The sequence below is a fragment of the Sturnira hondurensis genome, unplaced genomic scaffold, assembly GCF_014824575.4.
Source record: "Sturnira hondurensis isolate 20B ecotype Veracruz unplaced genomic scaffold, ASM1482457v3 Scaffold0020489, whole genome shotgun sequence".
Lineage (NCBI taxonomy): Eukaryota > Metazoa > Chordata > Mammalia > Chiroptera > Phyllostomidae > Sturnira > Sturnira hondurensis.
The window spans coordinates 1,521,414-1,535,814 of NW_028093120.1; the positions used below are offsets into that span (position 1 = coordinate 1,521,414).

Sequence of the window (14,401 nt, forward strand, 5' to 3'; positions counted from 1 at the left end):
TCATCATTACAGAAAGATACACAAACCTGCCTTGCATACATTTTCTTGTCCTTATGAAATCCCACCTCAACTAGGAAAGCTGTGTTTCCTGTTACTAAAGTCACTTCTGTGTTCTCCATAGAGCCAGTTCTCTCAGCCACACAAGAAAATCAACCCTACCATTCTATATTTCAATACAGAACACGTCCCTCTTTATTCAATGTTCTTGTTACACCTTCCCTTTCATTCTAAAATCATAAGATAATATACATGACAGTGACTCCAAAGTTAAAAGTATTATACAAGGGTTCCCACCTACATTACTATCATCATTAGGCTCTGCTTTGTTCTGTCTGCTTTACCCTTACCCCTTGGGCTTGGGGTAGCTAAGACACTCTGAAGTAAAAGCTTATGCTTAGCAGGGTTTGAGTAGGAGGGAGACTGTGACTAGGCACCTTACCAAAGCCAATGACAATAACAACAACCAGCATTGATAGCCTAGCACTTCAGAGTGTATAAAGTAACTTCCACCTGAGTACCTCTTTTAATCTTTATAAAAACCCATAAATATAAGACCTGGAATTAGCTACAATTTTGAGATGAGAATACTAGGGCTCAGAGAAGTAAAAACAAACTGCCTAATGTTTCAGAACCAGTAACTGCTAAGATTAAGACTCTTTGGGTCTACCATTTAAGTCTTGAATCCATTTTGAATATATTCTTGCATGTGGTGTAAGAAGATGGTCTAGTTTCATTTTTCTGCACATATCTGTCCAATTCCCCAACACCATTTATTGAATAAACTTAGACCCAAAATCATAAAAATCTTAAAAGAAAACATAGGCATCAAAAAAATCAGATGTAGCTCACAGCAACATTTAATCAGATGTACCTCCTCAAGTAAGGGAAACAAAAAACAAATGAATGAGACTACATCAAACTAAAAACTTTTTGCAGAGCAAAGGAAATCATCGACAAAATAAAAAAATGACCCACAATATGGGAGAACATATCCACTGATATATCTGATGAGGGATTAATTTCCAAAATTCATAAAGAACTTACTAAACTCAACACCAAAAAAAACACCCACACCCCACAATTTAAAAAAGGGCAAAGGACTTGAGTAAACACTTCTTTGAAGAGGCCATTCAGATGGCCAACAGACTATATGAAAAGATGCTCAAACTCACCAATCATCAGAGAAATGCAAATTAAAACCACAATGAGGTATCAGTTCACACCTGTCAGAATGGCCATCATCAGTAAATCAACAAGTGCTAGAGATGGTAAGGCAGCACTGGATGCAGAGAAAGAACCTAATCCAGTTCCCAGAAGTGGGAAGTAAAGTACCTGTTTGGATAGAGGTTAAGTGTACATACTGGTTCTCTGTAATTTACACTATATCGCACTGTCTCACTCCTCAGTTTCCCACCCGGTTCCTTTTCTGCCAAATAATTATAAAATGTTTACCTAAGCTATGCTCTTGGCCTTCTTCTCACTCCATATGCTCTCTGGGTTACTTTCTTCCTCTCATTTTTCAACTAATATCCATTTTCTGATGATTTTGAAATATAGGCTTCCAACCCTGGTCTGTCTCCTAAGCTCCTAAGATATCTCTCCTAGATATCTATCTACACTTGAAGTTTCCCATAGGTACCTGGAATTAAATTTACATAAATATGATACCAACGGCTCATGAATATTGAGAAGCTGAATTCAAAAAATTCTTAGAGATTGAGTCTTTTGGATATGATAACTGACTGGACGTCAGAGTTCAGAAAAAAGCAGTCTTGGTACAACCCGCAGATTTCTGCCTCAAGTGAACGGACAGCTGTCTTTAACATTAACCGAGGGAGAGAATAAAAAAAGAGTAAATTTAGGAGATGTTGGTTATGAGGGCTATATACAAGATACCCAAGGGTATGTGTCTAAGATGCAGGCATTTCTTTATATGCATTAGAAGCTGATATTAGTAATAACAAATTCTGAAGTCATCAGTAAATATATAGTAAATTAAGGTACTAATTTAGATATGGTCAACCAAAAAGAACACATGGAGGGAAAAGGGAAATGGGTCAAGGATGAAGTCCCAAAGGGAGTCATGCTACTTAAGGAGAGGAGCCAACAAAAGAGACTGAGTGGTAAATTGAAATTCTTTCATAAGGTCAGTTATCAAAGTGGCAACAGAATGTGCTTTAGGTTCAGACAAGGGAAAGAAATTGTCACAGTGTTAGCTATAACTTTACTACCTAGGTAATCACTCTATGTTTTAGTTTCATCTACTAAATGGGATTAATACCTTCTCAGATGACTACTGAGAGGATGATTAAATGAGACAGTACGCACAAAATAACAACTACTGTTATCATATAATATCCAATGCTGATAATATGTAATACCTAACTTTGTGAGCAGTTCACCAGAATAAGAGCCTAGGGTGTACCTGAGGCTGAGTAAGGGAAAAAACAAGACTGGGGTCGTATTCAATCAGGAGCGAAGAGTCAGAAGAGACAAATACCACAAAGTACGAAAGAACTAAATGTCATGTACACAAGATAACCCATTTGGGCGCAGTTTCTCCCTTTGGTTCACTTAGTTTTGCCCAAGGAAATAACAACTGGCCAGGTTAAAATAAGCGTTTACTATGTCCTTTTAAAATTTTGATTGATAATAAAATGAAAGGTGGTTTTACTCTGGCTAAGAAACCATTTGTTTTAATTATATTACTTTATATTCTCCTATTCCATTATTGTATATTATAAGAACTATGGGTATTTAAAAGTTAAAGCATGAAGAAAAAAAATAGCTCAAATGTTTGTTTCTAGTTTCCAGACTATATAAGCTAATGCTTGGTTCTGTGGGCTAGAAAAAGAAAGGCACCCATATGCCAATGGCTTGCTTTGCAATGGAGATGAAATATTTTCATACAAAAATTGACCTCAGTTTATTCAGAGTAGAAAAATAAAGAAAAGGGAGAGAATGTGTTCTTAGGAAAAATTACGTGTACGAAGTAACAATTCAATGTTTTTTTTTTTTTTTAATCTAGGCAACCCAGTATCTTCCTGTGGTAATTCAAAATAATGAAGTCTGCTTTCACAGAATTCAGCAACAGTTAAAAAATAAAGCCACCTACTTTCAATGAAAGTAAAGCAAACCAGAAGTAGCGGAATATTCCATTTGTATGTTTTCCTGCAGTCCAAATACAAACAAAACCAACAAGTCTAGACATAGGCTTAAGAATACACTAAAGGCTGGGAAGGCTGGCAGGAAAGAGCCTTGCCAGACAGACTGAGTCTCGGATAGCCTGTTCTCTGTCTGTCAGGAGGACTGAATAGTCTGTATAGTCAGAAAGGAGAAGGAAATTCAACAAAAAAATACCATTACAGACCCATGTCTTTAATATTTTCTCCTGGAAGCAAGGGCGGTTCTTCCATTTCTGCTAATTTGTTAGACTCTCTCAGGACCTGGATTGGAAAATGGAGGAGGGGCAAAAAAAGAAATATTTTTTTTACTCAAAGGTTAATTTTTCACTCAAATTTCAACTAAGTATGCTTGCTCTTATGTAAAGTTATTATATTACAACACTATATCAATTATAAAAACTGCAGTCTTGGCATATATAACAATGTGAAGTTCCTATTTTTCTACAAAGCATTTACCAAGTGCCTACTTTGTAAAAGGTACTATATTAAACACTTTACACATTTTCTCATTGAATCCTATAACAGCCTTGTAAGCACAGGTGTTATCATCCTCAATCCTAGAAGAAGACAAAAAGGCTCGAAGTGACAATTTGTTCAAGGTCACATAGCTAAAATGTGTCAGAATCTAGATTTGAATTACAGTTTCTGGTGGACTACAAAGTGTATTTTCTTTCTATTAAGTCATGCCCAAAGGCCTTGGGGCATTTAAACTCAAAGTAAATCAAGTTCTTATGTAGATTTAATTTTTACAGAATTTGGAAATAATGTTGAGAAAGAATCTTGTTGAAAAAGAGATATTTAAATTAATTAAAATCATGATCAACAATGTTACTGAGCCTTATGAAATGTCACCAACCTTATGAAAGATGCTACACTGGATTGTAAGAATGTAAAGATACAGAAACACAGTTTTGTAATGCAGTTATAACTCAGAGAAGACACACACACACACACACACAAAGTGGGTCATATGTCAAATACATCCCCTAGCTACCACAAGCCTCCCACTCCATCCCTTTCACTCCCAAATAATAAACTTCACTGCCAACAATTCTTTACTTCCCATTAATTCCGAAATATTCTGGAATTCTGGCTTTGCCACCTAGCCTAACCCCATGCAGGAAGGAACCTGCTTTCTCCCCAATAAACTTCTCATTATTAAAGATAATGGATATTTCCATCTTTATTTTTATCTGTTTGCTACTTCTGACACTATCTGCACAGGAGCTTGGCTAAACATCTCTTCTGGCCATTGTTTTTCAAAGACCTTTACATTCTCTTTCCTTGACCTTTCCTGTCCCTCAGAGGTTTGTCCATTTTTCATTTAGTCACTTCCCAATGATCTCATACTCCATCTATGACTTCACCTAATTTCAATCTACATTGACAATGGAGATTTTTCTTGGACTCTAGTTCCATGCCTCCAGGTGACTAATGTTCCTCCCCATCTAAATGTCCCACAGATACCTTGAACTCAGCAGATCTCAGATTGACCTGTGTTCCATACTTAGCAAGTAGCACTACCATCCATTTCGTTGTCTAAACCAGCTCTGAGGGAAGGCCAAGCAGTGGTCTCTGTGAGCAGATGCAAGCCTTCTACCTCAATTTTGATTTGTTTCATCACTGAGAACCAATAGCACTAAAATAAATGACTCTCAAACACTTTTTTAATCTTCACAGGATATGTTTATTGATATTAGAGAGAGAGGAAGGGAGGGGTGAGAGGGGAGAGAGGAAGGCAGTAGGGAGAGAGGAGGAAAGAGAGCGAAACGTCTATTAGTTGCCTCCCACACAAGCCAGAAACAGAAGGATTGAACCACAACCTAGGTATGTGCCCTGATCAGGGATCAAACCCACAACCTTTTGGTGTACAGTATGATGCTCCAACCAACTGAGCCACAGGTCAGAGCATCAAACATTTTTTAAAAGCTTTTCACTTTCATTTCCTTCAACCCAAGAGTAGACCTAAGAGTTCTCAATAGAAGGTATAAAAGTAAGAAAACACAAAGTACTGTATATTAACTGCCTTAAAGGAGACCTTCTGCAGGCTCTCAAACTGCGTTAGATGTCTCCTACGCATGAGCTCCAACATCTTACCACCCACTTTAGCTGCTTGTCTGACTTCTTCCCAACCAATCTCCTAAAGAGGTATCCCATCTTGTCCACTTTTGAACACTCAATAGAAATTGAGTATTCAAACAGGAGCCATATATGCAATTTTTAATGGTCTAGAAGCCACTTTAAAAAAAGGAAACACAGGTAAAATTGATTTTAACATATTTTATTCAATCCAGCAAGTCAAAAATATGATCATAAAAATGTAATAATTTTAAAAGTATTTTTAAAATATATTTTATTGATTATACCATTATAGTTGTTCTATTCCCCCCTTCATTCCCCTCCACCCTGTACACTCCCTCCCCAACCCTTCCCCCCTTTAGTTTATGACCACGTGTCTCAACTTCTTTAGATTCTACATTTCCCCTACTATTCTTGCCCTCTCCCTATCTATTTTCTACCTACCATCTATGCTACTTATGTTCTGTGTCTTCTCCCCCCATCTCCTACTCCCCTGTTGCTAACCCTCCATGTAATCTCCATTTATATGGTTCTGCTCCTGATCTAGCTGTCTCTTGGTTTGATTTTGTTTTAGGTGTGGTTGTTGATAAGTGTGAGTTTGCTGTCCTTTCACTGTTCCTATTTTTTATCTTCTTTTTCTTAGATAAGTCCCTTTAACATTTCATAGAATAAGGGCTTGGTGATGATGAACTCCTTGAATTTGATCTTATCTGAGAAGCACTTTATCTGCCCTTCCATTCTAAATGAAAGCTTTGCTGAATAAAGCAAGCTTTGATGTAGGTCTTTGGATTTCATGACTTGGAATACTTCTTTCCAGCCCCTTCTTGCCTGTAAGGTCTCTTTTGAGAAATCCGCTGACAGTCTGATGGGAAGTCCTTTGTAGGTGACTGTCCCCTTATCTCTTGCTGCTGCCAGGATTCTCTCCTTCATTTTAATCTTGGCTAGTGTAATTATGATGTGCCTTGGTATGTTCCTTCTTGGGTCCAAGTTCTTTGGGACTCTCTGAGCTTCCTGGATTTTCTGGACGTCTATTTCCTTGGCCAGATTGGGGAAGTTCTCCTTTATTATTTGTTCAAATAAGTTTTCCCCTCGTGGCTGTTTCTTTTCCCCTTCTGGTACCCTTATAATTTGGATGTTGGAACATTTAAAGATGTCCTGGAGGTTCCTAAGCCTCTCCTCATTTTTTTTAATTCTTGTTTCTTCATTCTTTTCTGGTTGGATGTTTCATTCTTCCTTCTGGTCCACTCCCTTGATTTGAGTCCCAGTTTCCTTTCCATCACTGTTAGTTTCTTGTGCATTTCCCTTCATTTCAATCAGTTTAGCCTTCATATGTTCCTCTAATTTGTCACTAAAATCAACCAATTCTGTGAGCATCCTGATCAGCAGTAGTTTGAACTGTGCATCTGATAGGTTGGCTATTTCTTGGTCGCTTAGAGTTATAGGCTCTGGGGCTTTGAGTTCTTCTTTAGCCATATTTTGGACTGTTTATGTCTCCACAAGGAGTGGAGCCCTAGGTGTTCACCAGGGCGGGGCACCTCGGTTGCTGGGTTGTGAGGCTGTATGTGGGGGCGGGGTCAGAAGGGACAATGGCAGTCCCCTCTGCTGCTTCCAGCCGCTAGGGCCTGCAAGGTCTGTCTCACTGCACGCAAATGTGTGACCGCAGTCAGCCCGCTGCCCTGCACCCTCACTGGGTCTGCCCAATGCTACCCCAGCTGCCTGGGTGCCTGGGGTCGGGGGATCTTTCTTGCCTGTCCCCACTCTGCTGCTGGCTCTGCCCCTCTTACTGGTGCGGGTTGAACGGTTCGTTGTTGTTGGACTTCTGTATAGTTCAATTTTCTGTTCTTTGGCTGCATCTTTGTTTACTAAACCTTTGTTGTATTCAAACTTGGTTGTGGGAGAAGGCACAGTGTTTCCACCTACACCTCCTTCTTGGCAGAAGTCTGACCAAATATTTTTAAAGTATTAATGAGGACTTCTGGCCAAGACGGAGGCATAGATAGATTGGCTTCACTTTCTCACACAACCAAAAGAAAGACAACAACCAATTTAAAAACAAAAACAACCAGAACTGCCAGAAAATCAAACTGTATGGAAGTCCTACAGCCAAAAGTTAAAGAAGCAACATTTATCCAGACTGGTAGGAGGCGCAGAGACAGGCAGCCAGGGCAGAAAGGACTGGTGGCGAGGTGGCAGCAGGTAGATGAGGCAGCCTCACATTCATGTACAGATAAACAGAGAAGTACAACTGGGGATTGACACAGACCATGTAACGCAGAGCTCCAGCACAGGGAAATAAAGCCTCAGAACCTGTGGCTATAAGAAGCTATGAGAAGCTTGTGGTGGTGGAAGAAACTTCTAGTCTCACACAGGAGAGTCTGTTGGAGGGGCCCATGGGATTCTAGAATGTAACAAAACCACCCATCCAGAATTGGCACCAGAAAGGTGCAATTTGCTTGTGGGTAGCGGGGAAAGTAACTGAAAGCATTGTGAGAGCCAAGCAAGTGGTATGGTCCCGTCTCTGATGCTTCCCCCACATACAGTGACACAAGGCAGGGAAGTGGGTTGGCCTACCCCGGCAAATACCTAATGTTCCACTTGTTATAATGTAACAGGTGCACTGAGACAAAGAAATATGGCCCACGTGAAAGAACACAGCAAAATTCCAAAACAGAACTATGTGATGAAGAGATAGCCAACCTATCAGATGCAGAATTCAAAACACTGGTAATCAGGATGTTCACAGAAATAGTTGAAGATGGTCGCAAAATAAAGGAAGAAGTGAAGGCTATAAAAAGTGAAATGAGGGAATGTACAGGAAACCAACAGTGACAGGAAAGAAACTTGGACTCAAATCAATGATTTGGAAAGAAGGAAGAACAACATTTAACCGGAACAAAATGAAGAAATAAGAATTTAAAAAACGAGAGGCTTAGAAACCTCTGGGACAACTTTAAACTTTTCAACATCTGAATCACAGGGATGCCAGAAGGAGAAGAGGAAGAGCAAGAAACTGAAATCTTATTTGAAAAAATAATGAAGGAGAACTTCCTCAGTCTGGTGAAAGAAATAGACTTCCGGGAAGTCCAGGAAGCTCAGAGAGTCCCAAAGAAGGTGGACCCAAGGAAACACAAACCAAGGCACATCATAATGACACTACCCAAGATTAAAGATAAGGAGAGAATCTTCAGATCAACAAGAGAAAAGAAGACAGTTACCTATGAAGGAGTTCCCATTAGACTATCAGCTGACTACTCAAAAGAAACCTTACAGGCAAGAAGGGGCTGGAAAGAAGTATCCAAAATCATGAAAAACAAGGACCTACATCCAAGATTCTTTTATCTAGAAAAGCTATCATATAGAGTGGAAGGACAGACACAAGTGCTTCCCAGATAAAGTCAAGTTATAGGAGTTCATCACCAAGCCTTTATTACATGAAATGTTAAAGGTACTTATTTAAGAAAATGAAGATCAAAACTATGGACAGTAGAATGACAACAAAATCGCAACTATCAACTACTGAACCTTAAAAACAAAAACAAATTAAGCAAACAAGTAGAAAAGGAACAAAATCACAGAAATGGAGATCACATAGAGGATTGTCAGTGGGGAAGAGGACTAGGAGAATGGGGGAAAGGGTACAGGGAATAAGGAACATAAATAGTAGGTACAGAATAGACAGAAGAGGTTAAGAATAGTAGGGGAAATGGAGAAGCCCAAGAACTTACATGTACGACCCATGGACATGAACTAATGCTGAAACAGGGGGGTTGCAGGATAGAGGTATATAAGGGGGAGAAAAAAAGGACAACTGTAATAGCACAATGAATAAAATACACTTAAAAATTTAAAAAAACTGAAATTTTTGGTGCACAGCAAAGCCTTAAGTTATTATATCTTCATATCCCTACTATAGCCAAAAGAAGAAAAAGAAGAGGAAAACAAGAAAAAGATTTACTGCCACCACACTAACTTCTGTATCTTAATTTCACCATTTATATCATGATAATATTAATATCCATCTTACAGGTTTCTAAGTATGAAATGAGATAGTTATAACATAAAGGGATTTGCAAAATGATATTAAAATGTAAGAAATACCCACTAATCACTCATTAATAATAGAAGCAACAACAGAAGTTTTCACTATCTCTTCTCACAATGATCTATTCACACGGTGGTTTGTTTTTCTGTTGTAAAGTAAATAGGGATTAATGATATCTTACAAATGTCTGAATTGCATTAATCTCAGAGCAATAAACATAATGTCTCCATAATGTCCTAAATAAAATATTAGATATACTATACAAAATAAAGTAAAATAAAATATAGCCATTAATATTTGAGACAGCATGTCATAAAGAGAACCATAAACCTAACTCTTAAACTACTGACTTCCAGATTTAGCTACAGAATAGACAGCATCCTATTCTAAGGAAAGCAAGATGAGGAATGATGTCAGTGTCTTGGCCGTGTCAGACAGCCCTCATTTTTGTTGCTCTTTAACTTCTAAAATTTGGCATCTATCCATGAGCAAAAGGGCCTCCATGGGAGCTGTGAGATCCAGCACCACATGCCAAGGGGCCCAGGAGAAGTCACCCCCACTAGTGCATCATGTACTAGACAGACCCTGGTGAGGGCTGTGGAACCAGCAGGAGTCTGTGAACTGACTCCAACCCCTCTTGGCCACAGCACCTGGAAAACAATGACTTGGGTATACACTCACAGATGAGAAAGCATTCATAGAAATCCAGGTCTCTACAGAAGTTGTAGCAACTTCTACTTCACTCATCTGGAGCAAAAAAATATACACAAGTTTGGATGCATCAGAGTGGATAAGAGGAACTCTGCCAGCATCACCTTTGCCCATGAGGCAGCAAATCTTAGAGAAAGAGGAAGTTGGGGATCCCTCCTGTGGAGAAAAGGGGTGAGCAGTGAGTGAGCACTCAACTCTGCCAGCTGTCGGGCTGCTGCTACTCTTGCCCACAGCACCCAGAGTACTAAAGCAAGAGCTCCATTAAGTAGGAAGAGCTTCCTTGAGGTAGGAAGGAGTTCACGAAAGAGGCAGGTAAGAATTTCAGAAGTCATTAAAGGAATGTAGTTCTCTGGGTTCTAGATTCTAGCAGAAAGCCTAATTACAAGATGCTGGAAAAATTTCACCCCAGGATTCCTTTACCTGACCCACGGGAGCCCCCCAAATCCTCAAGTGCCAAAACCAGACTCTCCCCTTTCTGCAGTCAGCTCCTTGTCCATGTTTCAGAAAACAATGGCAAGAGCAAGCTCAGGTACACTAGGACTGTCTGCAGAAGAGCCAGGGTCGGTGGACAAGGGAGAAATAATCATCAACTGTACTGCACCTCTGGAACAATGAAAGAGAGGTTCCAACAGCTAGCCTGATTTACTGTAAGATCAAGAGAAGACACACAGCTTAAGAATCCTGCCACAAGAGGAAGCAAGAAGTGTGGAACAGGTGTATTCATACAAGGACAGAAGAAGCCCCAGAATATAAGCCAAGCCAACAAAAAGAATCTCTCACATAAAGGCAGCTAGTAAAGGTTGACGGAGGTGGCTGCTACCTCAAATGCCGAAACAGCAACACAAAACTACAACTAACATAAAGAATCAAGGGAATGTGACATCATCAAAAGATTACAATACCCCCCAATAACTGAACCCAAAGACAGAGACCTGTGATTTAACCAATAAAGAATTTTAAAAAGCTGTTTTGAGGGAACTCAATGACCTAGAAAAAAATAAAGACAATTCAATGAAATCAAGAAAACAATAAATGAATAAAATGAGAAATAGACAGATAAATTTCATTAAAAATTACGGAAATTCTGGAGCTGAAGAATTCACTGAATGAAATAAAGAATGCAAGACAAGAGTACTAACAGCAGAAGAGAACAGGCAGAAGACAGAAACAGTGAATTAAAGAATAGGAACTTCGAAGTAACCCAGTGGAGAACAAAGAAAAAAGAATCAAAAAGAGTGAAGCAAACCTACATGATTTATAAGACACCATCAAGAGAACCAGTATCACAATCACTAGAGTTCCAGAAGAAGAAGAAAAAGGGGGCATAAAGCTTATTAGGAATTCCAGACCTGGGGGGGAGAGATTTGGACTTCCGAGTACATGAAGCTCATAGATCCTCTCATTATTTCAATGCAAAACAATCCTCTTTAAGACACGTTATAATGAAACTGTTAAAAATCAAAGATAAAAGGAGAATCCTTAAAGTAATAAAAAAAACCCCAAAACCAAAACAAAACACTTTAACCTACAAAGGAACCCCCATTAGGCTATCAGCAGATTTCTCAGCAGAAACCTTCCAAGCTGGGAGAGAATGAATTGATATATTCAAAATGCTGAAAGGTAAAAACTGCCAGCCAAGAGTACTCTATCTGGCAAAGGAATCTTTCAGAAATGAGGAAATACTTTTCCAGACAAACAAAAGCTGAGAGAGTTCATCACCACTATGTCTGTCTTACAAAAAATGCTGAAATTCTTCAAGTTGAAATGAAAATATCCTAATAGTTATACAAAAATGTACAAAGCACTGGTAAAGGTAAATATACAGTTCGATTCAGAAAAGTCTAATTCTGTAATGGGATGCTGTGTTAAACAACTGACTATGTTAGAAGCATTAAAGAAAAGAGTATTAAAAATAATTACAGCCAGGATGACTTCTTTATGAATACACAATATAAAATGTGGTAAATTGTAGGACTGACAACATAAAATGTTCAATACAATCCCTATAAAAATTCCACTGGCATTTTTCACAGAAATAAAAAAAAATTAAATTTGAATGGAACCATAAGATTCCAAATAGCCAAAGCAATCTTGAGGGCGGGGGGAAAGCTAGAGGCATCACAATTCCTTTAAACTATATTACAAAGCTACAGTCATCAAACCTGGATGGCATTATCCTATAAACAGATGCATAGGCCTATGGAACAGAATAAAGAGCACAGAAATAACCTATGCATATAAGATCAATTAATTTATAACACATTACCTAGAATATACAGTGAGGAAATAGTTTTTTCAATAAAATGGTGCCAGGAAAACTGGACAGCCAAATGCAAGAGTAAAATTGGATTCCTGTCTTGCACTATAAACAAATCCCAACTCAAAATGGATTAAAGACTTAAACATAAAACTTGAAAGCATAAAACTAGAAGGAACCATGGAACCATAGCAGGTAAAGCCCCTCGACATCAGTCTTTGCAATGATTTTTTTGCTTTGACACCAAAAGGAAAGGCAACAAAAGCAAAAACAAGCAGGACTATACCAAACCACAAAGCTTCTGTAGGGCAAAGAAGACTATCAACAAAATAAAACAGCAACTTACTGATTTGAAGAAAATGTTTACAAAGCATGTATCTGCTAAGAGGTTAATAGCCAGAATACATAGAAAAGACATACAACTCAACAGTGTGTTTGGAAATTTTTATAATGTAATACTGGGGAGGGAGTTAAGACTTTTAAACTTGACCAGTCACGTGAAAGAAATCATTGCAGGCCTCTGGTAGAGGTAATGGTACAGCAGAGCAAGTGCACAAAACTGGATATAATGAAGATGAAATTATAATAATCTAGAAAAGAAACATCAAAAGCCTGGATTATTCTGGTATTAAAAATGAAGTGGTAGCAGAAAAAAAGAGGAATATTTGATGCTTGTTGGAAGAAGTGGTTAAATTGACCATAGGCTTAAAAACACCTGATGATTTTTACTTGGGAGGAATTGCATTTAAGGTATATCAATAATGGAAGAAGAAATATGGATTAACAAAAAAGGAGGTAAGGTCAAAACAAGAGGGCGACTCAAAAATACCAGGAATCTACCTTCCTACAATGGGAACTAGGAAGCTAAGGCAGCAAAATCACACTGATTCATTGGCTTTTCTGCATTCACAGGGAGCTAGCATTAGTGGGAAAAAGTTATATAATTCTCCCATATGAGAAGGAGAGAGAAATCCCATCAGGAGAACCCCCCCAAAAGACAAAACACTTTTCTCTTGCTGGGCCAAAATAATGTTACTAAATGGCTATCTGATCTGTTTCCTATCAGATTCATTCGACCGCTGCCTGCTTCAGGAGCTCTGGTTCTATCAATAGATAAGATCATGCACATCTTCCCTTTGATTGCATTTAATACAATATTTAATTATTTGCTTATTATCAAGAAAAGTCTATAGAACACATTAAAATCTTACTGGTGAAAAAAACACAGATGGAAATTTATACGTTTTTTAACTCCTAAAACCTAATCAATTCACAGTTATGCTCCCCCCAAACGTGTTTTCCTTGTTGTCTTCTATGCCCTCTCTATCAAACCTGAACTTTCCATGTGACTTTACCCTAAATCCCTTCTCTCCCTCTCTCTGATCTAGAAATTACTAAAAAGGAAATTCAGAAAACTTATCTAAAATGATGATCTGGAAGTTGGCAAGTTTATGGGTCGGTTTTCACATGGAATGTCAGATGACAGAAAAACAGGAAAGAATTTTTCTGAAATGTGAAAAACACTAAATTAAAATCATCTGAAAGGAAAAAATGAGTCTGCAGAAGTTACAAACTATCCTCCAGTTTCTTTGTATGTACTAAAATGGCAAAGGAAAAAATAATGAACTTATTCTTCACTGAATAATTCTACTAAATAAAATTCTTTACATCAACTTTACTTTAGTCTATTTTTTAGTACAACCAGGCTGTGTTGACATAAAAATATCCAAACCTGTAAAGAAGCTTTATGAGTTTGAGCCAAATGACATATGCCACGGAGCAAGATCTCAATTGCTCCAGAGAATAACAGTTTTGTAGTTTCCTTTATGCATTTGAAATGAAGGAGGGGAAAAAAGGAAGATTATAGAAAGTGGAAGAAAGTTAAAGCAGGAAATTACAGGTGCTCTCATGCTTTAGAAGGATGGGGTCTGAAAGGGGGCATTTCAAAGGGGGTACGTTAATCTAGATGCACAGAAACGATGAACAGGGTTTAAGGCACAGATAAGCCTTCTAATAAAGAAGTTACATGCCTAGGGCATGAGTACCCAAATGACTGGCCCAGTTAGGAATTTATGATCAAGTCACTTGTGAAGTTACTTTCCATAGAACCCCTTTTTCTTCCATTAA

General features: G+C 38.3%; 1 protein-coding gene across 4 annotated transcripts in view; it reads right to left on the reverse strand.

The window, feature by feature from the left end:
* The window catches only part of MTMR2 (myotubularin related protein 2), a 112,838-nt gene that overhangs the window by 37,402 nt on the left and 61,035 nt on the right, over positions 1-14,401 (reverse strand). For 3 of the 4 annotated variants that reach the window (XM_037029729.1, XM_037029731.1, XM_037029732.1), the window contains one exon: positions 3,371-3,446. The exons of the other annotated variant lie outside the window; for it this stretch is intronic. In XM_037029729.1, coding sequence (XP_036885624.1) covers positions 3,371-3,446 — 76 coding nt within the window. The remainder of the gene's footprint in view (positions 1-3,370; positions 3,447-14,401) is intronic. 4 annotated transcript variants of the gene reach the window in all.